This window comes from Mytilus edulis, chromosome 1 (genome assembly GCF_963676685.1).
Source record: "Mytilus edulis chromosome 1, xbMytEdul2.2, whole genome shotgun sequence".
NCBI classification, from domain to species: Eukaryota; Metazoa; Mollusca; class Bivalvia; order Mytilida; family Mytilidae; genus Mytilus; species Mytilus edulis.
In genome coordinates, this window is record NC_092344.1 from 6,271,443 (window position 1) to 6,298,429 (window position 26,987).

At 31.6% G+C, this 26,987-nt stretch overlaps 1 protein-coding gene across 2 annotated transcripts; it reads left to right on the forward strand.

Moving 5' to 3' along the window:
- Positions 1-152: 152 nt before the first annotated feature.
- On the forward strand, positions 153-26,464 carry LOC139510337 (uncharacterized). Of its 2 annotated transcripts, none has more exons than XM_071296879.1 (22): positions 153-286; positions 2,516-2,617; positions 3,488-3,585; positions 4,371-4,499; positions 5,064-5,198; positions 5,370-5,431; positions 6,892-6,953; positions 8,543-8,646; positions 9,719-9,920; positions 10,824-10,889; positions 12,773-12,924; positions 13,662-13,820; positions 14,297-14,455; positions 14,947-15,031; positions 15,658-15,848; positions 16,586-16,672; positions 16,997-17,209; positions 18,388-18,506; positions 19,331-19,465; positions 20,794-20,872; positions 21,694-21,817; positions 25,056-26,464. In XM_071296879.1, exons 1-22 carry the CDS (start codon positions 157-159, stop codon positions 25,256-25,258), a joined length of 2,796 nt encoding a protein of 931 aa, XP_071152980.1. In that variant the 5' UTR covers positions 153-156; the 3' UTR covers positions 25,259-26,464. The 2 variants fall into 2 exon arrangements, with proteins under 2 accessions (XP_071152980.1, XP_071152990.1); XM_071296889.1 differs by having other exon boundaries at positions 176-286; positions 2,519-2,617.
- The last annotated feature ends 523 nt before the right edge of the window (positions 26,465-26,987 follow it).

Consider the following 26,987-nt stretch of genomic DNA (forward strand, 5'->3'; position numbering starts at 1 on the left):
ATAAAATATTTGGTTTGATTATACTAATTGTCCATATAGAGCTGGGAAAAAGCATTAATAATTTTAATGTCAGTGCAGCGTGTCATTAGTCTATAAAACTTAATCTTATTTTTTTTTTATAGACATGGCACAAAACGGGACGGCCACGGTACGAAGATGCTTGTTTTATACCATTTGTCCGTTTTTGTCGCTAGATGGCACTTGCACAATATGGCGGGTTGCGAACGACGCTTTGGCATTTTACAAATTATTATTTTGTCTTTGGTACATTCAGCAACCTCGTCGAGTAAGTTTATTCAGTGTAGATAACATGAAACTTCGTAGATACACTAAATTGGATTTTTTTAAACAACAACATTGTCATTTTCATGTAACGGTAACCACAAATTATACATTGTTATGCCTTATGGTCTGTACATTTATACTGGCACTGCCACTCGTAGTATTCTAAGACTCAATGCAAATCACATAGTATTTTGGCAGAGTAAGACGTCACTCTACCAGACTCTTAATTTTTCAGACTCAATTAATTCATAAGGGCAGGCATCGATTCGTCCATGTCAGGTTAGTTTTTATAGTTAGTAGACTGTCGAGTTTACTGAACTGACACCCCCCCCCCCCCCCTAGTCCAGATAATCATGCCGTTTGCTGTGGGTATTTTTCAATTTTGATTTTTTTGATCCCACATTGTCGCAGGAAGGCGTCCCAGAAAAAATTAAAAATTAAAATAGCCTTGCCAGACGTCATAATTATTTGGACTACCCCCCCTGAGATTGACCTGTTGAATCTACCCGAATTAACTCAACATCAACCCTGGGGCAGGGCAGGTTTAGTCGAGTTTCAAGATGGCGTCAAATAGTTGCAACAAAGAAAAGTGATACAAAATAACTGGTATTTGTAAAAATACAGTCGAAGAAAGGGCTTAAAAGGTTGTTTTTTTTTGGTTGTATTTTGAATTCATTCAATATTGTTTACGTGCATATCAACTGTTGGTGATGTTTATAATAGAACAGAAATTAGTTATTTTTTTCTCACAATTTTGTTCACTAACATGCTATTTTTCAAAAGCATACAGGATCTGATCTGATCAGGACTTTTCTTTCTGAAACATAATGTTTGGTTTCTTTTATTTTTTTGCTCAGTAGAAACAAGTTTTTCTCTTCCCTTAAGTCTAAGTTGAGATAGTTATTAGACAGAGTTTTGACTTTCGTTTGGGAAGGTTGCACACAAGCCAATTAGCATTGATCTTTTAACTCGAGTCAACCTGAGTTGGACGAATCAAAGTAGGCTAAGGTGTAAATTTTATTTGCTGAACTAGCTAATTTTTTTTTTTTGGGGGGGGGGGGCAGTGGAATCCTGCCTTTGCCTTTGGGTGATGCATTTTTCTTGCTTTGCTGAGATCCATTGATAGCCTTGTGCTTCTTTTTGTCCTTTGGCAGGGTTATTGTCTCTTGACAATTTCATGATCCCATTTCCATTTTCAATTTTACATTGTTAGTCCAAATCATTGTGACGTCATGAATGGCTAGTTTAATAGGCTTATTTACACTTGTATGCAAATTTGTTTACAATTAACTAAGATCACACATGTTCAGCATCTCCAAAATTAACATTTTTCCAGAGTGTTTACAAAAGAGTGAACAGGCAGGTTATGTTGATGCTTTAAGAAATAGATCAGATCGATCATTATTGTGTAAATTAAGAGTTAGTGCTCATAACCTTGCCATTGAAAGAAAAAGATATTTAAAAGTGCCCAGAGATCAAAGAATTTGTGAAATCTGTTAAAGTGGCTAAATTGAAAATGAACAGCACATGCTGCTACATTGCAGAGGTTGCTTCAGTGTTAGAGAAACTTTTGTATTAAAAATGTTCAAAATTACAGGAAAAAATATAACCACATTGTGCGATAAAAATAAAATAAATCTTATACTTAATACATCTTATACGGCACTAAAACTATCTTCCTCTTTCGTATTAAACAAATTGTTTAAATGCAAGAAGTAAGATTTTCATTATACCTTTAATTTGTTATTCACATATATATAATTGTTTGTATTTTACTACCATGTAAATTGTTTATCCATTCTGTCATTATCATTTATTGTAAATGCGTTTGTGCCAATAAAATATTGTATTGTATTGTTTCCGTAAGCATTGACGTCACAAGTTAATAGGTTATTCAGAGACAATATTGGATTATGTCCCATTTATGCGCATTATGAAACTATAATAATAATATTTCTGGTCTGTCCTTCTGTTTGTTTGTCCGTACAATGTATGTCCCGCTTCAAGTTAAAGTTTTTGGTCAGGTAGTTTTTGATGAAGTAAAAGTCCAATTAACTTGAAACTTAGTACACATGCTACCTATGATATGATCTTTCTAATTTTAATGCCAAATAAGAGTTTATAGTTCGAGTGGGGCATCCATGTATTATACCGAACACTATCTTATTTTAAATTATCTGCATGTTGATACATTTTTAAAGTATATGTTGCTATTTTTTTTATATTTTAGCAGACCTTTCACCAAAATTTAAGGATTTTTTACCAAATGTTCTGGATAGACATATAAAGGTGTCAAGACATTTACCAGTGTGTGTTATATACAGAAAACCAGGTAGGATTGTTTACTGACTGTTTTATGTAGTAAATGTGTAAGTTTTATGCAAATAAAAGGAGACACATTTGAGGTTGAGGTATCTATGAGACAGTGACCCATCAACAAACCAAAACTAAAGTGTACATGTCAACACTAGACCAGAATAACCATAAGCAATATGAGAACTGTATTTGGTATATGTTATAATTACTACTTAACTGTCTGAGAGCATTTATATGACCTTGATCTCATTGTCCATTGATCTTGATATTAAGGTTATGTGATAGGTGTAGTAAAACCTTTTTCTTTATTTAAGACTTTTAACTTAAAATCAATGGTCAGTTAAGCAAAAGAATCATTTCAGCTTGTGCACTCTTGTTACAATACAACACAAGTTGAGGTATTTTCCAGTCATGATTCCTTAAAGATAGTTCAATAGTTCAGAAGAGGCAAAGTCTGTGCTAGTACAATATATATCTTCACGCTTACTCACTTTAAAGCATAAAGTGATACTGCAAATAGATGCAATGTATTTTAAACAACAACTTTTTTTCTAAAAACACGCCATAGTAACCTGGACCACAACTAAAATATTCAACAAATTTTCAAATATTTATTTATTTCAATGGTTTTCAAATGTTACATTTGATAACAAAATAAGTTCATTTATCTAATGTCTTATAATACACAGAAAGTGCATGCATCATCATAATTACCCTCTTTAACTAAATTTCAATTTAAATTTATGCTCTAAAGTACATTTTTGAAAACTGTTTGATTTCCCCTTAGGAGGCTGATACATGTACATGTAAAAGATCTAAATATAGTCTACTTTTGATTGATTCTGATTTACAATGTGTTTACTTTGACATTTAATCAATTAAACAGGTGAAGGTTCACCTTTAGAGGATGTAGTACATGAGTTATGGAAAGGTGATAAACAGAATTTTACTTCTTGGGAATTTGGTTCATATTCCTTTGGCAAGGTAAGATTAGATTTGATTTGATTTTTGGTGTTTTAACGCCACTTTTAAGCACCGCTTTTGGGCTTTTTCGTGGCGGCCAGTTTTTATTGGTGGAGGAAGCCGGAGTTCTTGGAGAAAACCACCGACCGTCGATAGGAAAACTGACAATCCTAGTCAATTAAGATTGGAGTCGAGTGCATCCACACGAGCGGGGTTCGAACTCACAACCTCAGTGTTGACTGGCTAGTGATTACAGTAGTAACTACTTAGACCACTCGGCCACCGAGGCCCCTAGATTAGAATACTACTTCATGGTCAACAAACACTGTTAACATTAAAATTAGGACACAACCTATACACATACCTCCATTAAAAAGTAAACAAAAAAGAAAGACATTTGTTTATTGTGTCAGTAGAAGGAAACCACACGTTTAAAAATTCAATGAAATATGATTAATTTTGTTACTTTGTCAGGACCAAAAGATAAAACCAAGAAACTAGATAACTCTAGAAATTGCATTTTTTTCATTCACCAATGTTATACCAGCAAAAATAATGAATCCACAGTACCTTCTATTACATTTTAACAATTTTTTTTTGAATATTTCAAAGAGAAAGACATGACATCCATATGTTGCGAAATTAAGAATGGAAACGAGGAACGTATCAAAGAGACAACAAAGACCAGAATCAGTCGAAGGCCACCAATATGTTTGTGTACTCAATCATATGTTATTGCTGTCAGAATTGTGACATAATAAATGTTTTGTAGTCAAAGTTGGAATTGTTTCCCCTATTTATTGCAGAATACCAAACTTCACTATAGAAATCCGTCAACTGTTCCATTATTGAGATGTTTCCTAGGACTTACATCTCACTTTGATTATACAGATGAACCAAGTAAATACAAGATCAATCATTGGTTACATGGTTTGGTAAGCTTTATACACAAAAGGATATTTAATATGTTTAAAGTATTAAAGCATTTCTGTCTGTTTGTCTGTCTGTCATTCTGTCTGTCCTCAACATGTCAGACAATAACTCAAAAACACTCTAACCAATGCGCAAGCAACTTTGGTGAATTTGATTATATCTATTGATGTCAGTTCCTTTTTTGATTTTTATGAATTTTAGAACTTACATTTCTGAGTTATAGGGTTTATTTATTAAAAAGAGTGATTTTGTACTTTTTGGACAATAACTGAAAAGCGCTTTGAGCAGTTTTCATGAAACTGGTTTTGGTGACTGTTTTATATCTATTTGAAAAACCCACCTTCAAGTTGTTGTTATGAATTTCTGATATGACATTGAGAAGTTATTGAACTATATTTTTGAAAAAGCAATGAGGGTATCATGTTATTATGGCGACACTGTTTATTAAAATCTGGTTGAAACTTTTAGCAGTAGACTTCAAGTTCAACACCTCTGATGCATATCAAATCGCTGACCGATTGAAGTGGAACTGTTTATTTGTTTATTTATAGAATAACTCATTGTAGGCCAGAACATTAGAAGACCAGTTACAAGATGCAACTGAAACATTGGTGCACAAAACTGCAGACAATTACAAATTTACTGTGGTAGCTTTTCCTGATCATGCTAGGCACTCAGAGATTGAAGAAATGGCTTTTCAGGTTTGAATAGATCTATATATATCATTAAAGACACTTTATTTTATTAGGAAACCAATAAGACATTAATTGTTAAGGTTTAAGAAAACATATAATGTAACAAGCATATTCATTACACCTAGAATAGGAGCCAAATTATTATATAATATCAAAATATATGTATTTGTATTTCAGGTTACAGCAGAGAACTTGAACTGTAAAGCCTATATTAGTCATATGCATTCAATAGATAACAGGTAAGGGAGACAATTATGGAACTTTTAGGAGTTTTAAAGCTTTTAATTCGATCTGAACTACCTACAGACAAAATCCAACTATGGAAATTTGTCCTTCTTTGGACATTTTTCTATAGACAAGGACAATATTCCATGATACATAGTCATGACATATTCTCTTGTGGGACAATATTTTGCTTTAAATATGAACATACAGGAATGAACATGAAGAAATCATGTCCAAGTAAACTATATCTTTTGTAAGATATGGAACAAAGTGTATTGTCGAGCCTGCAACTTTTGTTGCAGAAAGCTCGACATAGGGATAGTGATCCTACGGCGGCGGCGTTAGCTAACTTCTTAAAAGGTTTATATTTTAGAAGGTGAAAGACCTGGATGCTTCATACTTTGTATATAGATGCCTCATGTTACGAAGTTTCCGTCAGTCACATGTCCAATGTCCTTGACCTCATTTTCATGGTTCAGTGACCACTTGAAAAAAAAGTTCAGAATTTTTGTAATGTTGAATTCTCTCTTATTATAAGTAATAGGATAACTATATTTGGTATGTGCGTACCTTGCAAGGTCTTCATGCCCGTCAGACAGTTTTCACTTGACCTCGACCTCATTTCATGGATCAGTGAACAAGGTTAAGTTTTGGTGGTCAAGTCCATATCTCAGATACTATAAGCAATAGGGCTAGTATATTTGGTGTATGGAAGGACTGGAAGGTGTACATGTCCAACTGGCAGGTGTCATCTGACCTTGACCTCATTTTCATGGTTCAGTGGTTATAGTTAAGTTTTTGTGTTTTGGTCTGTTTTTCTCATACTTTATGCAATAGGTCTACTATATTTGTTGTATGGAATGATTGTAAGGTGTACATGTCTAGCGGGCAGATGTCATCTGACCGTGACCTCATTTTCATGGTTCAGTGGTCAAAGTTAAGTTTTTAAGTTTTGGTCTTTTTATGTAATTTTATATGCCAAAGGTCAGCTATATTTGGTGTATGGAAATATATTATGATCTATATGTCAGTCCCGCAGATTTATTTGACCATGACCTCAATTGCACGGTTCATTGCATAGTGTTAAGTTTTTGTGTTTTGGTCTATTTTTCTTAAACTATAACAAGTAATAGGTCAACTATATTTGTTGTATGGAAGCTTTGTTAGCTGTACATGTCTGCCTGGCATGGTTCATCTGACCTTGACCTCATTTTCATGGTTCATTGGTCTTTGTTTAGCTACTTGGTTAATGTTAAGTTTATGTGACAGTTGTAATAAAGCTTTATACTTAGGACTATCAACATAATATCAATGATTAGTAAAGAAGGCGAGACATTTCAGTGTGTGCACTCTTGTTTACAGTCATCTGTGTGAAGCATAGACTACATTGAATATTAATGAGTTTTATTTGTCATTGAAGTAACCAAGACATAACTGGACAAACTTATTGGGTTTTTTTTATTTTCTTTTTCAGAAAAATAAGATTGAAGTATAATGTAAATGAAGTTCCATCCATTATTATTATATACAGGAAAGGTAAGTTATTTACATAAACAATTCAATTATTTTAAGTAGTATGAGCAGATATGAAATATAATTGGACTGCTATCTGACATGTATTGCCACTTTTCATTGTTGTATAAAGTCTTAACGCCAATTACATGACAGACGGTAGAATACATTGACAAAAATGTTGTGCATTCACAAACAAAGGTTCCTGATATATTTCAAATCCTTTATTTTAGAGCATTTTACAAGTTATGCATTAATATAATAGGAAAAGTCAATTAAATATCCAAAGACATATAGAGATGAAAAATGCCTTGAATTTCATGAAACTCAATTGAACTTGGTTGTGTCAACAAGTTAGTCAATTACTTTACATCCATGCAACCATTATAACTGGTTATAGGTATCAATAGTGAAATAGGGCTACCTTTCCATAGGTTACTGAGATTTAACCAAAAACTAACAAAATAAAATAAGAATTGACTGTTTTATGATCCCTGTTATTCTGTAATGACACATTAAACAATATATAAATGAATCAGCATTTTATAAATAGAAAAAAGGGTAAACCTGGTTTTTATACGCCCGTCGAAATTTTGACGGGACGTATTGTGGTATGCAAATGTCCGGTGTCCGTCTGTCTGTCTGTCCGGCGTAAACATGTCACACCGTAACTTGAGAACGACTTATCCAAATTTCATGAAACCTAATATAGTTGTTTCTTATGATGGTCAAATGATCTGTATACTTTTTGGTGAAAATAAGATTAAAACTTTTTGAGTTACGGCACTTTGTAACTAAAACAGGGGGGTGTTTTTTTCACATGTTGCACTGTATCTCAAAAACGATTTTTGATTATTTCTTAAAACTTTACACAGTTCTTAGTTATATTATTCTTAAGATCTGTATACTTTTTGGTGATGATTCAAAATTTCATTTTTGAGTTATTGAGTATTTTATAAAAAGGGGGAGGGTTTTTTTTACATGTCGCGCCGTATCTCCAAAATGACTTATGGTTATTGCTTTAAACTTTACACATTTCTTTGTTATATCAATCTTAAGATCTGTATACTTTTTGGTGATGATTAAAAATTTTATTTTTGAGTTATTGAGTATTTTGTAAAAAAGGGGGAGGTTTTTTTTGCATGTCGTGCTGTACCTCAAAAACAATTTATGATAATTGCTTTAAACTAACTTCACACACTTTTTTGTTATATTAATCTTAAGATCTGTATACTTTTTGGTTTTGATTCAAAATTTTATTTTAGTGATATTTAGTTTTTTGTAAAAAAAAAAAAAAGAGAGGGGGGGGGGGGGGGTTCACATGTCCCGCCGTATCTGAAAACCAATATATGGTTATTGCTAAAAAAAATCTCGGAAACTATTTATGATTATTGCATTAAACTTCCACACCAGACATCGGGCATATCATGCGCTCATGGCGCAGCTGTTTATTATAAAGAGAGAACAAAGGAATCCCTAACATCAAGTATTAAAGCTTGTAATTTTTATTTACAAAACTACTATTGGGATTTGTTACTTATTTTATTCTTTAATGAATTTGACTTGCAAAAATATAACACCTCTGAAGCTTAAATATACAGTTTGTATTTCAGACACCACCAAAACAGTACATCACTTTAGCAAACAGCAGATGACAGTTTTGTCATTGGATATATTTATAAAGTCCAGATCATTACCAGTTCCACATTATAGTTTGGTATGTTATTATTCACCACCTGTTGTCCTGTGGGAATATTATAATATATATATATGTCCGTCTATTCATGCCTCGAAACACATCAATTATCAGAGACCCTTTTGACATACAGGTTTCATACTTGTTAGTATTTTTCATGTCATATTCTCTAAACTGTGCTAAATAGTCAGTTTAATTTGACAATATTTACAATAGTTGTCTGACTTCGACCATATTTGGAAGTTTTGTGACAAAAACACCTTGTGATCACAACTCGTCTTCTTCATGTTTTGTGTGATTGTTTACCATCATGTGTACTTCACCATCTTATACTGCTATCTGATCTGACCAATTGAAATAGAGTTATGGGACTTTGACTAGTTTTTGAGTATTTGATTGACAATTCTTGTAACACCTTTTGAAACCAACCCCTGACTATTTGACAGGAAGCTATGTGGTAGCAATCTTTCCATACCTGCATCAGACTGTTCAGTATAATTTGTTGAATCATTTTGTACTCTTCACTGGGTCTTTAGTTAATGTTGCTTATACAGACTTTAACATATTGATTTATTTAACACAAGGTTCTGTCTTGAGTTGATTCTTATATTTTGTGACCAACCAGCTGTCATGTATTTGGCATAACTTTAAGGAATTTTGGTCCTTAATGCTCTTCAACTTCGTACTTTATTTGGCCTTTTTAACTTTTTTGGATTCCAGCGTCACTGATGAATCTTTTGTAGACGAAACGTGCGTCTTGCATATATACAAAATTTAGTCCTGGTATCTATGATGAGTTTATATAAAGAAATGAAATTATTTTTGACAATATCTTTATTAATATCTGGATTTTTTTTACAAATTGTTTTTCTATCCAAATTATGTGTAAAAATGATATTAATGTATGCAATCTCTTTCATATTATACTGTTAAATATTTCAAATGGAGGATACTTACATAGCCTGTTTGACTTGTCTTATTTAAATTGTATTTTAGTAAATGAAATATGTGTAAACTAAACTCACTTGAAATACTGTGTATGTGTATATATATATATTTAAGAACATATTATTTTTAACTCTTTGTATTGCAGGCTATGTTTGAAAGAGATGTTATAAAAAGCAGTGTGAGAATTTATACTCCCAAAATACTAACATTTTTTGCATATTGGAGTCCAGGAATATATGGTTATTTATCAGCTCTTAACAGGACTATAGAAGAATTCTGTGACCTTGATGTAGAGGTCCATTTTGGTCTGGTTGATATAACTGATGACACAGCAGATTCTAGAAAAAGTAGGAATTTTGATTAAATGATTTCCTGTGTACGTGTTGTTTTACTATCTTGTTTAAGCCATGAAAAAACAACAAATTTTAAAATAAATTCAAATTCAAAAAATAATCTTCCTCGTTTATCAAGATACACAATGAAAAGGGACCTTTAGAAAGATCAGACATTTATTGCTTACAGTATATTACTTTTTTCTCATCAATTGTAATTCAGCATTTTTGTCCTTAAACTTTTACAAAAATCTTCTGCTCTGAAATTTCTATGCCAAATTTAACCTAACTTAGCCATAATCATCATTGGAAATCTCATTTAGAATGTGGCTTATGACCAGGCCTACCATCCAACATGGCCAACATGGTTAATAGAAATAGAATATTGGGGTAGTATGTGGGTTATGTTTATTTTCTTGAAAACTGTTATGAATAGAGAAAATCTTATTGTGTCAGAAATGTACAATATGTTGATATCTACCTAATGTCCATTTACGTCAAAACTGTCAAACATCTCATAGGATTTATAGCCTTTAATTACCAATTGTTTTCCTTTTTTTGTCCATTAAGTCTAAACTTATAATAGATAGACAGAAACTTTTGAAAAGAAATGCAAGATCTACTAATACGGCAACATGGCCAAAATCTTCTGTGTAATCTTTTATTGGAGTTATTGCCCTTTAAAGATAATTTTTATCATTCTTCTTGGTGTTTTTTTTGTCTTTTATTTGGAAAATTATGATAGAAAGATAGAAACTTGAAAGAGGAAAAATTATCAGCAGGATAATAGAGTTATTCCCCTTAAATAATGTTTTTTATTCCCAAAAAAGTGGCAATTGTTGAATATGCAGGTGAACGATAGATAGCCTCTAGTTTTATTTTAATAGAAATGTATGTTATATGTTTTGTTTTTTCTAGTTGTAAACAGATGGATCAGTTCAAGAATAGCTCAGCAGTTACCATTTACCCTCATCTATTATAAAGGTAAGAGCAGTGTCAATGGATTTTATGCCTTGGTTATGTTTTTATCTGCCATATCTTTAGATTTTGGAGAATGTATTTATTTAAGAATCAGTAAAATGTTGATGTTTTTTAAAGAGAAAAGCCTGTAACAATGCAAAAGTATGATGTCAATAGTTATAGTCTCATAAAATCTCTAGTCACAGATTTGGATTAGAAAGGAAGATTAATAAAATGTCATCTGTTTGAATTGTTCTGATTGGGATGTCAATATGTTAACATATCAATTTAATCAAACTAAGTTTCAAGTCCTACAATTTTTTTAATTTCTAATTTTTATTATAATTTGGAAACTTCAGATTTTTTGTCATTTTAAACCCTTTTGTTAGCTCACCTGGCCTAAAAGGCCATGTGAGCTTTTCTCATCACTTGGCGTCCGTCGTCGTCGTCGTCGTCGACGTTATTATAGATAAAGATAAACTGTAAACAGCAAAAATGATCAGCAAAGTAAGATCTACAAATAAGTTAAGATGACCAAAATTGTCAATTGACCCCTTAAGGGGTTATTGTCCTTTAATGACAATTTTTCACAATTTGTTCATCGCATTTGCTAACTTTAAAAAATCTTCTCCTCTGAAACTACTGAATGGATTTGGATGAAACTAGCATGATTGTTCCTTAGATTATCCTGCACAAAGTGTGTGCTTCGATTTTTGATCCGTCAAAAAACATGGCCGCTGTTACTTAAAATAGAACATAGGGGTCAAATGCAGTTTTTGGCTTATATCTCAAAAACGAAAGCATTTAGAGCAAATCTGACATGGGTAAAAATGTTCATTAGGTCAAGATCTATCAGCCCTGAAATTTTCAGATGAATCAAACAAACCATTGTTGGGTTGCTGCCACTTAATTGGTAATTTTAAGGAAATTTTGCAGTTTTTGGTCATTATCTTTAATATTATTATAGATAAAGATAAACTGTAAACAGCAAAAATGATCTTACATCTACAAATAAGTTAATATGACCAAAATTGTCAATTGACCCCTTAAGGGGTTATTGTCCTTTAATGACAATTTTTCACAATTTGTTCATCATATTTGCTAACTTTAAAAAATCTTCTCCTCTAAAACTACTTAACCAAATTCAACCAAACTTCAACTGAATGATCAGTAGGGTGTATAAAATAAAGTTTGTGCTTTGTTTTTTATTTCGTCAAAAAACATGGCCGTCATGGCTAAAAATAGAACACAGGGTAAAATGCAGTTTTTGGCTTATATCTCAAAAACTCCAGCATTTAGAGCAAATAAGACAAGAAGTTAAAGTATTTATTAGGTCAAGGTCTACCTGTCCTGAAATTTTCAGCCGAATTGGGTAACTGGTTTTTCAGGTATAATGCCCCTGAATTGATGATTTTAAAGAAATTTTGCAGTTTTTGGTTATTATCTTGAATATTATTATAGATACAGATAAACTGTTAATAGCAAAAATGTTAAGCAAAGTAAGATCTATAAATAAGTCAATTTGACCAAAATTGTCAATTGACCCCTTAAGGAGTTATTGCCCTTTAAAGACTTTTTTCACAATTTGTTCATCATGTTGACTTACTTTAAAAAATCTTCTCCTTTGAAACTGCTGTATCAATTTCAGCCAAACTTAGGCTAAATGAGTTTCAGAGTATCTAGTATAAATTTTATATTTCATTTCCTTGTATGTCAGAAACATAGCTCCTATGGCTAAAATAGAACATAGGAGAAAATGATTTTTTTTTTGCTTTTGAAGAAAATAGGACGATTCAAAGAACATTTAAATAAATTGAAAAGCCAAAATAATCATTGATGAGAGATTTAACCAAAAAAATTAAGGTGAGCGATTCAGGCTCTTGAGAGCCTCTTGTTTTATATTGTAGACAGCAATAAAACAATCCAGCAGAGATTACTTACAGAAGACAGACCAACACCTATGTCTGTATATAACTGGTTATCAACTTATAAAGAGGTTGCTGAGACAATACACTTACCTCTTATTTATCAACCCTATGGTGTGGAAGATCCTAATATGGTAATAAGTTTTCTCAATGAAGTCTTTAGTAAATTTAGATTGATATTTAGAGATTATTTTAGTAGTTCTGTTAGTCAATAAGAAAACAACCTTAGTTATATAAAGGACAGATTATTCCTCCTTGTCCTGCATGCTTGTTTATTTTAGTATAACAAAGGAATAATATTATATATTACATTATATAACATAAACACAAATAACACATAATAATGCCTTTAGAAAATAGAAACAAAATGTAGTTGGAACTAGAAAATGTAAGTTAGGACAGAAAAAAAATATAACATACCATAAGTAACTGACAATAAGGCAAATTTTCCTGAAGCAAATGTAGACAATATATGATGCAGCATTGAAGAAAATTCAAATCTTTAATTTATAAACAATTATTGTTGTCACCTTGGATAAATCACATAATTTGCCTGATCTGTTTTTATATTAACATGGTAATTGATTGATGGGTTTTTGGTATTTTAATGCCACTTTTGGGCTATTCATGGCGGCCAGAGTGCCAAGAGAAAACCATCGACCTTCAGTAGGGAAACTAACAATGCAATGGTAGGGTTCAAAACACAACCTCAGTGTTGACTTGATAGTGATTATAGCAGTAGAACTACTTAGACCACTTGGCTACAGAGGCTCTGAGTAACATGGTAAGAGTTATTATCAATAAGGAATAACTCAACTGTTATTCGTCAAAGATTATAAAAATATAAAGCTTTATAATGTTTTAATTGTAGTTTACATACAGAGATGAAGGACCATATGGATGTTCTTGTTACCTTACATCACACAATCAGACAGTCAGTACACCACAACAATACTGGTGGACATGGAGAATTCATCCAAACAAACAAAGACAGAAAAAAACAAAAACTCAGAAATCATGGCATGATGTGGTAATCTCACACAATAATGTTATAACTGTACCATTGTTCCATTAATGACAAGGATCTTTATTTAGTTGAACTTTTACATCTCTCTTTTTTTCTATGTCATTAATGTCATGGGGGATAAAACATGGATGTGCGTTTGTGGTGCTTTTTGAATTATTTGAACATTTCCCTACAACATAAATAAGACACCAATTGCGAGTATGGTCTTGAGAAACAATGATAGTCCATCGGAAGGGGGCGATGAATGGGCGACCCATGTTAAGAGAGAGCCATATCTCTTGGACGTAAAAGACACCCTTGTAGATTTCAAAAAGAGTAGACTAATGTGGCAACAAGGCAGTACTCGCACACGCAAAGTGGAGAGGGATTAATATAAGTTGCAATAACTTGTTTCCCAATCCACTATAAATAAATATATTTAAACTTAATAGCATAAATAAGAAAAAAACACAAGAATATATATATTTTATTTGCTTCAGTTTGGAACAGAAAACATCAATAAAAAGTTGGAAAAACTAGAAGACATTCCATTGTTAAGTCATCTGTACTGGTCTGAAGTAGTGGAGAAGTCACACGCACCTTTACATCCCTTTATGCCAGGTAGAGAGTGGGCTGGTGAAGTGACGAAGGTTGCTCTTGTAAGTATCTGTTAAATCACTCACACTTTCATCATTTTACACTAGGCAAAAAGTTTGCTTGTTAATTTATAAAAAATATCACTTTGACCTGCATTATATGCGCCATTGATTTCTATGCGCCATTTATGGGCATTCTGTTTTTTTGGTCTGTGCGTCATTTTGTCTGCATCAGGTTAAAGTTTTTGGTAATGGTAAATATTGATGAAGTTGAGTCCAATCAACTTGAAACTTAGTACACATGTTCCCTATGATTTTGCTAATTTTAATGCCAAATTAGAGTTTCGACCCCAATTTTATGGTTTACATAATGGAACATAAAAAATGATAGTGTGAGTTGAGCATCTGTGTACTATGGAAACAATTTTGTTCAGAAATGAAATGTCAAAAACAAACAAGTTAAGATCTTATTGAATACAACTTCAAGATAAGTTTGATTAATATTTATTTACTTATTAAGACACAGTGATAAATAATATATTATCTGGTTTCAGATTATATTTATAATGGCTGACTGCAGGAGTTGTAAAAAAGGAATGGAAACATTTAAAAATCTACAGAATTCTGTCAAATATATAGGTAAACCTTAGTACAGATTTAGAACTTTTGTGATATTACTTCTGAGAGTCAAGTAAAATATATATCTTTTGAGCTTACATGCAAAACTAATGATGATTTTCCTTCATCCTGTTATTTGCTGTTAAAAAAGTTAAAATAAGAAGTTTAGCTAGTTTATACTGTAGGAGTGGAGAAAGCCTGGTTATTTAGACTTATCATTCAGGGGTCCACATTTACTTACATTTTCATGGATCATTGATAATGTTAACTTTATATGATACTTGTACTTGTGGAAACATCTGTTTGTGAGAACCTAGTAGACAGTGTTCTTATGTTTATGAAAATCCAAAGATCATTTGTTGCTATGATATATATCCTGTAATATACACTGTAAAGAATAGAAATTATTTTCTGGAAAACATACCATTGGAAAATCAGCAGAATCTAAGAAATTACTAATTTAAGTTATCTCCCTTTGTCCGTATGCAGAAATTCTAATGGTTGGCACAGTTTCATGATCATTGAGAATGTTAACTTTATATGATACTTGTAGTAAAACTTTAATCTTTAGGACTTTGAACATAAAATCAATCATGGCTAGTAAAGCATTGGAGATATTTCAGCATGGCACCCTTGTTTTATTGTAGCTGGTGGCTCCGTCTACTTAGTGAATTGTACAGAAGAAGTAGAGCTATGTAAAGAACATGATATTAGGGGATTCCCCACTGTGACAGCCTTCAGAGGACTTGGTTGGTTAGACAGTAGTACATGTATTTCTGATGAAAGTCAGAGATTATATAATAGTTACAGAAGAATGGATTACCATGGAGTTTTACAGGTATAAAAGGGAGCCATTATTAGGTTTTATGTTCTGTCTCAGAAAACTAGAAATGAATTTTTTTGTTTTAAAATTTGAACTGTTTGCTATAAAATGGAAAATAGAATACCATCTAACCAGAAATTTTAACAGAACAACCATTGAACATGATAATGATACATGTAGCACAAATGAAAACTACATTTACAAAAATAAAATTTATTAAAAAATTGAATCACCAACATTAAATGTTTTTTCAACCTGTAAAGTATAAACTAATTAAACACACAAGCCTTTTTGATTTTTAATTTCATTACTGAATTTTTCTGTTTTTTTACATATTTTTTGCATAGTTTAAATTGTAATCTGAAACTGACAGTAGAATTTCAACAGAAAGATCTTTTTTCATGGAACATGATTAATGAAGATAGCAGTTTTTTTATCTATTTTATGTGCATACCTCGATAAAGGCCTGCAACTAAGAAAATCAGAAAATTAGTTAACTTAGATTCTCTACATGCTCTAATAGATATCAAAATTATCTCCCCTTGACCACTGATCCTTTCCTCATGCATTTGAATTATTATTTTATGTTTCTTTAATCAATCTGTAATGTTTATGTCATATTGTTATTAATGCAATGCTCTTAATGGGCCCTTTAATTTGGAAAATAAAAATATTGTATTGTATCTTATTGTATTGTATAGTAGAATACTGCAAAAAGTGTATTTCAAAATAGTATCAATATGTATTTGTAGGCCAAACCAATAATGGTGTGGTTTGGAGAAATAGCTAGTTCTGCAGTAAAAGACAGATTATTTGATTGGCCTAAGCAACAACTAGTGGTAAGTAAAGAAATATAAATCCTCAGGCTGTATGTTTAATTTGACAAGTATTTTGCTTAAAATAACATATATTCAGTATAGATGTATTAATTTGCCTTTATTATACAGCTTTCATTTATGCCACAGAGTGGTAGTCATACTATTTTAAATCAAGCAAGTTTTTTTTTTTTTTAAACAGGTGTATCTGATTGACTTGATTGGCTTTGAACTCTGTTTCAGAGATCAGTGCTATTCGAAATAACCCAAAATTGCAGAATGCAAGACATGATAGTGTGTCAACTCATATAACCACTCTTTTTCTATTCATTAATTTTCTTTTCACAGGAAGATGTAAGACTGGTCGGTGTCCTGGTACCTAAAGCATCCAGATTCCTTCCTATTCCTCAAGGCAGAAAACAGAATTATTATTTCTCTTATGAATGTTATCGATTGATATGTGAAAGACTGTATGGTAAAGCTACCTGTTATTCAGTATACAGTAAAGAACTTCCACAAATAGAATTTAAACAGAAAGATTTAGATGTTGTTGTATCTAAGGTAATATATTTTCCTTAGCAACGAAGAAATTCAATTAATAAAAAAAAAAGTAAAAAAAACAAGTTATAAATTTCAAATATATGATTTCTGCATAACTTCCTTCTTCATTTTACTGTATAGTCGACATACAACAGCTAGAAACTAATGATAATAGCTTATTGGTAGAAACAAACCATTTTCAGATTCAGACTTATTTTAATTCAGGACAGTTTGAATACCGTTTAAAAAGTAGTGCATTCGAATTCAAAAAGAAGTCTGCTTACTTTTCTTGTATTCAAACATAAAAAATTGAAAATAAGATTCTTAATGTGTGATACTGATAAAACAAGTTAAACATTTGTTGTATTTGCTTTATATATAATATAAAAATAATGATATAATATATCTATTCAGAAATGATTGCAATGTTTTTATTATTGTGAAAAATGCGACAATTATTGCAATAGTTTAAATTCACATTTTGAAATCATTTTTATGAAATAAACAGGATTTTTTTTCAGTATCGCAAAAATTAAAATAGCATTTTTGTCTAAAATGACATCGCAACAATAAATGCATGCAATAATTTCTGAATTTACAGTACATATATGTGTTAAGGAGGCTCGAGGGTATACAAATTTCAGAAAAAAATTAAACATTTGTTTTTCATTACAAATTTTATGTATTACCTTTTGTAGTTGTTACTTTATCATATGGTACAAAAAACATTCAAAACAATTAATTCGTGTTGGCCCCCGATGACTTTTAAAATGTAAACATCATTGAAAAAGTTCCAAGTTATCTCCCTTTGGTGGAAAAATGCCATTTTTTGGCTTTAAAATTGAAATATCTCTTTTAACTCATCGGTTACCTATATTTTTTAATATAATTTCGATATATGCTGTACTTAAACTAAATTATTGTAAAATTTGAGTGATTTCTGTAATAAATTTCTTTTGTCGTTTCGATATGACCTTTATTTCTCCTATTAGTTCAACAGGAAAAAAACACTTTTACAAAGATGTTTGCTTCTTTCAAAGGCAGATTGTGAGCGCAAATGAACGGTGACCCCATTTTTTTATGTTATTTTTCTATTAACTATAAGATAAAGTTCATTTATATAAAAATATAGAGATATCCTATATAAATGATTTAGACCCGCGAACCCCCTTAAACATGTTATAATGAATATTGATTAGATAATTCTACAAAGAAAGGATGGAGTTGATGCTACCCTGATGCAGATCGGTCATACACTCAGCCAGTCCTTAGAGAATCAACAAAATACAAAGTTACACATGTTCCACAAAACTCATAGGTAATTTGTTATCTACATTGACAAAGTTTTTAGATAATCCATTAAAAATAAAAATTTAAACATATTCCATAAAGCTCATTTATTCAGTGATACATCATTATATTCAGTTTCAAAGAGGTATACTTTGTCCTTCCATCCTTGTGTCTGTCTGTCTGTCTGTCTGTCTGTCTGTCTGTCTGTCTGTCCATACAAAATTTCTATTTTTCTCAGTAACTACGTATCTTTTTGATCTGTTACTTATAGACATCCCGTCTGTCTCTAACTTTGATTAAGGTTTTTGTTACTTTTTCTCAGCAGCTACAAATAAGAGTTTCTTGGTATATGTTACTGAGCTTCAAATTGGTAACTTTTGTTTGTTTCTTTTCACTGAAATTCAAGAGGGGTGTACTAATTAGTGAGTAGTAGTTTACATTACTATTGACCAACTTATTTTTGCGAGCTTTTTGTTTTCGTAGCTTTCGCGAAAAGAAAAATAAAGTGAATATGTGAAAATTAGATCTTTCCTTATTAAACTACATCACGAAATTGAATAGTCTGGAAGTAAACTAGAAAGGGTAAAACCTGAAATAAAGTATCAGCGAAAATAAGATGGGTTACAGTATACAGTGTTGAAACAGTTTTGAGAGCGAATCATGCAGTTTAAACATGTTTCACAAAGCTCATACTTTTGTCAAGCTAACAGAATCATTCTTTCTCAATCATGCATGATCAAACTTGCATTGTAACAAACAGTGAATCACTGTTATAAAGAATCAGAGGGTTTATATGTACAGTCAGTCAGCTTTTTAAAGCATGAAAATCACTCAATGATCCATATTTTGTAGATATAAAATAGGGCACGGTCAGAAATGTGAAACTGACCATGCTGCTTGTACAGATATTATAACAGCCTTTACTTTGGACCATTCACGTCTGCCAATAACCCAGATCAACTCTAATGCATTCCATACCTCAGATAGGTAAGAATTTACACATTCTTATAATGTCTTGTGTTAAATTTTGGTTTATGCAACTATATTAAGGTTGGGAAGGGCAATTAATAATGCATCAAAATTAAAAATTTTGTTTTTTTTGAAATTGTAATAAGGGGTAATAAATTGACAGAACATAAACAGAATTCATCTGTTTGTTCAGTTTAACAGAAGTGATTAAGGAAAATGAATCTGTTGTTAAAAAAACCTCTTTAGAAAATATTTTTTATCTCCCGATATACAGATTCAATATTTTATTTACAAGTTGTACTCCTTGTATTTTATTGACATTATTCTAAGATTATTCAAATTATCTGGGTCCTGTAAAAGGGGTTGATGATCATGAGTAGAGATTTAATCAAAATGAGGATGTTAATTTGATGTATGCCTTTTTGTGCTTCTTCGTTACATTTGTTGTTTTTATAGTGATTAAGATGATAACACAATGTTGACTGCTGTACCCCTATTTTTGACATTTTTACCTATTATGTCTGTTTGTTTTGTTCACGCATCGGTGACTATATAATGGAATTTGATGCGACTGTCATACAAGTGAGAGGTTTAGCTAGCTATAAAACCAGGTTCAATCCACCATTTTCTACATTTGAAAATGCCTGTACCAAGTCAGGAATATGACAGTTCTTGTCCATTCGTTTTTGATGCGTTTTGTTATTTGATTTTGCCATGTGATTATGGACTTTCCGAATTGATTTTCCTCTGAGTTCAGTATTTTTGTGATTTTACTTTTTAATTTATTTATCTTTCAACACTTTTTGGATGAAGATCAGCATGACACCTACAATAATATATTGTCTGCTTATGATCTTTAGCTTGTAATTTATAATGTAAAAGAAAAAGAAAATATATTTTTTTCAGAAAACCTGAGCTATAGAAAAAAGAGCAGAATTTTAGTAATAACTAATTTGAGTTATCTCCCTTTGAACATTTGCAAAAATTCAAACAGTTTTGTTTGTATTCAATTGTGTTATCACCAATAATTACATACTGAAGGGATTGCTTCAGAGCTGCCAATATCTGATCCCAGATGTTCTTATCAAGATGAGAATGATTGTTCCCATGGAAGAAATCACAATTTTAAACTTCTGTATTGATAATTCTAGTTAATGCATTATGTAGCCACTTTTGAAGTTTTGTGCATTTCTGGGACTGAAAATATATCGTTACTTTTTGTACGCATTTCACATTGATTTTCATTAACTTCCTTTATTATACCAAACATTTTAATATTTATTCTTACTAATTATTGCCAGGCATGTATGAAATGTACATAAGTTATTGAATGTTTACATTTTTAGCTTAGACAGTGAAGACTTGCCTATATTGATTGCTTTAGTCTACAAAGATAATATAACAGATACAGCCTCTTTTTCACAGGTACGTTTTTATGCCCCATTTATTGGCATTATGTTTTCTGGTCTGTTCTTCATCAGTCCGTTAGTCCGTCTGTCCCGTTTCAGGTTAAAGTTTTTGATCAAGGTCGTTTTTGATGAAGTTGAAGTCTGATCAACTTGAAACTTAGTAAACATGTTCCTTATGATATGATCTTTCTAATTTTAATGCCAAATTAGAGATTTTATCCCATTTTTACGGTCCACTGAACATAGAAAAGGATAGTGCGGATGGGACATCCATGTACTTGAGACACATTCTTGTTTTATATGATTTAAAGAACCTTTTGTTTGCCTTGTAGATTAATGTGATAGATTATGTAAAAATGTAAATAACAGAATTAATAATTGAAGCAAAATTGTGTTTTATGAAATCAAAGTATATTCAATACTAGGTTTAACTGTAGTGACAAATGGGATGTACCAATGAATCTAGTAGATGTCATTGTCAAAAATTGTTTTTTTGTAACTAGTTCATATTTCTTTCAATGATGGATTCCATTACAAAATACTGTATAACGGGTTATTATTGCTGATGTAAATTTTCGCGATTTTCATTGAATAATGTATACGAAATATTTTGGTGGATTCAAAACTTTTATCAATACCTCTGCATGTGCAGTTTTAGATTTCAGAATTTATTTTGGCAATTTTGTTCTATCTGCAAAAATTGCACTCTGCAAAAATAACCCACTATACAGAATTGTCAAATTTGACAGGTTTCAGTATGCACCAGTCTCGTACTGGAATAGTTCAGTTATATTTACAGTAATTTTATATCTCTCCAGTAATTTTATATCTTTCCAGGTTTTAACAGAGATAGCCTATCAGTTTTACAATGATATAATTGTTATGACACTGGACGTTGAAGAGTTTCCAGCCTGGGCAGGACAGTTTTTGCCTTTAGATTACACTAAAATTATGATTAAATGTAAGAACCTCTCAAGTAATGCAGTTACAAAAGAACTGTTAACTTGATGCTATTTATTAAGTTTATAATTTACTTATGCACTAACTGAAATAACAAAGTCACATGACAACTTGTCCAAAGGGAAAAGACTAAGCAAGGAGGTATTATTTTCATTTGTGGTACAGGTGGTTGGTTCTTGCATAAAGTTACATATTCATGGATTAAAATGAATAAGGAATCAAATGATATCTAATTTTTGTACTTTAAAATGGATCTTTTACAATTTCAAGACAGAAACTTACCAACTCAAATCTAGGTAGATAGTTTTAATGTTTCTAAATAGACTACGCTCTGATGTCTCAAGGCCTAAAAGGGCTGTCAAACACCAGAGCAATCTTGGACCAAACATAAACATGATCTTGGGCTAATCATAAACATGATCTTGGACTTGGACTAATCATAAACATGATTTCATAGTGTTTGAAATTGACATCCAACTATCTGTCATATTTTACAGCCATTTTAAGCCACGTGTGCCAAAAAAAGGGTTTTACAAATGAAAATTTAACACAAATATTTAAAAAAAAATTTAATCATACCACTTCAACACCAAGCAAGATAAACAGCAATATAATTAGAAATGAGATAAAATGAGAAACTTATCTTTATGCCAAACTCCAGGACATAAATGGTAAAAAAAAAGTATAGTCAGTTTGTAAATAGGCTCTTTCACATTATAACACCTGCAAATCTTTAAAAAATTTTGGGACCTGTTTTTAGCCTAAAAAAAACATAAAATAAGTGTAAAATACACTTTTTAAACGGTTTCTGACGTGGGGCATGTATATTTTATAGTTGCTGTAAAGTGTAGGGGTAGGACATTTTAATGCTTTATTCTCCCTATTTACTGTCTATCATAAAATGATAGTATGGATTCAAAGCTATGTACTGATATATTTGATGTGAGACTTGTCAGTAATAAATAGACCTGGACAATTCTTGTTTGTTGTATGTTAAGTTAGCACAACTGCGTTAGATTTCTTGTTGTAAACAAGATATATGCCAGGCTATTCCATGGAAAACAATACGACCGACACGAGTTAAAACAGACGAACACGCAATTTTATGTTTCACCAAACAAAATTAAGGGAGGTGAGGGGTTCCAAATCAACAAAAGGCTACGAATGAGTCTGAAATGACAACGAATTAATGAACGACGGTCGACAAAAGGAGACATAAAGGCCACACCCAGCAGGCAGGTTGCAGTCTGGCCTTGAGAAAAAAAGTCAAAATATCAGTTCGGCGAAACAGGCATTCAGGTCAGACATGCAAACCTCTGACCCCCCAAAAAAATACACCCGCTTTTTATTCATCATGTTCATTTAATGCTAAATGATTCTGTTGGAAAATTTCATTTCTAATAGCAAAAATCAGAGTCAGATTTTGTTCACTCATATACCTCACACTGCCCTCAAATCAAATGGTTCATACCTTAGACTTAAAATATATCTAGAGCTTATACTGAGTAGGTATACTATTATTTTTCAGCTACATGTATGTTATTTTAGACCACATGAAAACTTTGACTCATCCAAAATTTCGAGTCAACCGAGTTTGATACAACGAGAGTTAACTATGTTATTTTAGAATAGGCTGGGGTGTTTGGGGTTAAACATGCTTAATCCTGTGTTGCTTTGAAGGTGTCATGATTGTCAGTCTCAGCTTAAGCAATGTGTTACTGTAATTTGAATCACTCGTCAACTCCACCATAGCGAATCACATGACTTTGACATAAGTAAATACCAGCCAAAAATATCTTAATAAGTAAAAAATTGTCGCATGAAAATTAAAGACAAGGGAAATGGAAAAATTCACGAAGTCTAGTCTGATTAATCATTTTACCAAAAAACCAAAAACAAGTGAAACTGCGAGCTACTGCTCACTGATGATACCCCCGCCGCAAGTGGATAATATTAATAGTGTAAAAATATGCAAGTGTTCGGTAAACAGGAAGTTGTCGAGTGATGAATCTGAAAACGCATCACACGGTATAGCTGACTTATAAAAATCCTGAAACCAAATTTCAGAAATCCTTGTATTGTAGTTACTGAGAAAAATGTGACGAAAATTTTTAACTTGGTTATCATGTGTAAAATCATACAAGTGTTCGGTAAACAGGAAGTAGTCGAGTGATGAATCTGAAAACGCATCACACGGTATAGCTGACTTATATAAATCCTGAAACCAAATTTCAGAAATCCTTGTATTGTAGTTCCTGAGAAAAATGTGACGAAAATTTTCAACTTGGCTATCATGTGTAAAATCATACAAGTGTTCGGTAAACAGGAAGTTGTCGAGTGATGAATCTGAAAACGCATCACACGGTATAGCTGACTTATATAAATCCTGAAACCAAATTTCAGAAATCCTTGTATTGTAGTTCCTGAGAAAAATGTGACGAAAATTTTCAACTTGGCTATCATGTGTAAAATCAGACAAGTGTTCGGTAAACAGGAAGTTGTCAAGTGATGAATCTGAAAACGCATCACACGGTATGGCTGACATATATAAATGTTGATACTAAATTACAGAAAGGGTGGATGTGTAGTTCCTGAGAAAAATGTGACGAAAGTTTCATGGGACGGACTGACTGACTGACGGACGGACTGACGGACGGACTGATGGACGGACGGACGGACTGACAGACAGAGGTAAAACAGTATACCCCCCCTTTTTTAAAGCGGGGGTATAAAAAGTCCGAGCAAAGGGAGCTCTGGATCCGCCACTGAATACGGCAATTCTTTTGGATCAAAGCAATTTAGGTGGAGGCATACATTTGCCGTTCCCATAAATAAATGCACTATTAAATTAGCTTAAAAGAACTGAGCAAACTGAATTAGTGACATGCTTTAACTATTTACAATAACATATTTAGATAGTTTTGGATGAATTTAAATGATAATTTACTCATATGTATATATTATATGTATAAAAAAAAAATGGGTTTATACCACATTTTATCATCGTTTGTTTACGGTTCCTTGTTGTAATGATTTTCGGTTTCACAAGCGTGTATGTTCCTGTAAAATGCTTATATTCTTACGTCATCGTTCTATGATGTCGGGTACATCATTCATAAAAAACATATGACGTGGGAGTACGATAGGAACAGCCCTGGCAATATATTCATATTATTCCATGGGTTTGTACTTAAAGCGTTTGAAGGACGTCTTGTTAGAATTTATCTTTTTATTTGCAGACGATGGTGATCCCAAATTATTATTTGACTATCCTAGAGTGTGTATGGTACAGAAGAATGACCACACTCATGCTGCATTCTACCCACCCCTGGATCAAGATCGCTGGTCCGTGGATTGGTTTGAACCATACAAATTAAAGCAGTTTATATTGGATTACTTGGATGATCCTTCACAAAATGTTATAGAAACAGAACATTTTTAATATCATACTTTTATTTTCTGGGATGAAAGGTAGTGAGAATAAGGAATTACGAGGTATTCAAAAAATGGATATAAACTTCTTTTATCTTTAAGATATGAATGAATGACTTGTTCTTAGAATGATAATGTGACATATGTGTGCAGTTTTGACTTCATTTTTATTATTTAGTGACTTGTTCATATCTTTGTATGCATAATTCTTGAACTGATTCATGTAAGATTAACATAGTATATAAAAGTTCATTTTAAAAGATTATGACAAAATCATTTTGGAAATAATTGATCAGCAATCCCTCCATTGTGCCCATCATTTATACATATATATCTATATTTGTATCATTCTTATTATATTGACGCAATTTTTGTATGAATTTTACATTAGTAAAATATATCAACTGGATAAGATTTTCTATCATTCTCCAATATTATTGTTTTTAATGAATGTTTATTTAGAATTACTGTGGATTAATTTATTTTCAAGGGAACTAATTATTGTGGATTAAGGAAAACTTACATTTCTGTGGATATTTTATATTTCGTGTTTTTTGTAAGTCTGCATACATTCCTTTGTAATTTGTTGAACATTTGATTTCATGGTTAACCTTTATCTACGAAATCCATTAAAAATTAGTATCTGACAAACAATGAAGAATCAACAGTAGTCATTTGTTAAGTCGGTTTAGAATGAATGCACTCTGACAGATTTTTTTATATCACAACATTCCTGAATATGTATAATTATTCTGTTAACATGGTTAATGAAAGATTTCTATTTGTTGGTGAATGAAAACAAATTGTTAGCATATTTTTATATTTAATATTTATATATATTTTTTTTTACATGTTTTACAACGAGAGCTGGTTCTCTCAATTGAATTTTCTTGTTACACAGTGGGTTATGTCCCCTTCCCATCAAAGTGAATAAATCCATTATCTATTATGCTATCGTCCAGATACTATCACATGATAAATCAAACATGAAATTATATCCAATATATTTTGATGAAATTGAAATAGGCTAAATGGCCAAGCAGAAAGTTGATTTTGTTAGATTTTTTCCTCAACATCTTTAACTAGTTATTTAAATATATGTACTTTTTTGTAAATTGCTGAAAGCTACTTTTAGTAATAACATTTATTAGTCCTTTTGATGTACTAATATTTTACATATTTATACTATATTAACAATTAAACTATGAGAGTAAAATATTTTTTTTATTTTTCATTTGCCAGAAGAAGTATAATTCTGGATCATTTGACAAAGAAAACCTGCATATACAACCAACAATAGTTGTAGTTCAATTCACTGTTCTAGGTGAAATTGAATAAATAATAAAACCTATCCACCCCCACCCTCACAGTCTGCCATAAACATATTTCAGTCAAATCTGTATTAAAATGGTTACAACTTTTAGATGTGTTATGATTGGTATTGGACAATCTTTACTAGTGGCTTATTGGAAAGCTTAAAAGTCTATTTTATTTCAAATTAAATGGGCTGTAAAAGTAGGTTTGACATTCAGACTAAATTTATTCTGGTACTCATCAAGTGTTTTGAAATGTTTTTAATAATAAAGAGAAGATTTATCATGTTTTCCAGACTTTATAACATCTAATGGATGATGGTATCTAAGAACTGTCTGATAACTGTACCACTTGTTAACTTTTGAAAGGCTATACACACATCTGATTTGATAAAGATTGCTTCAAGTAGGTCAAGCTGTTTCTCA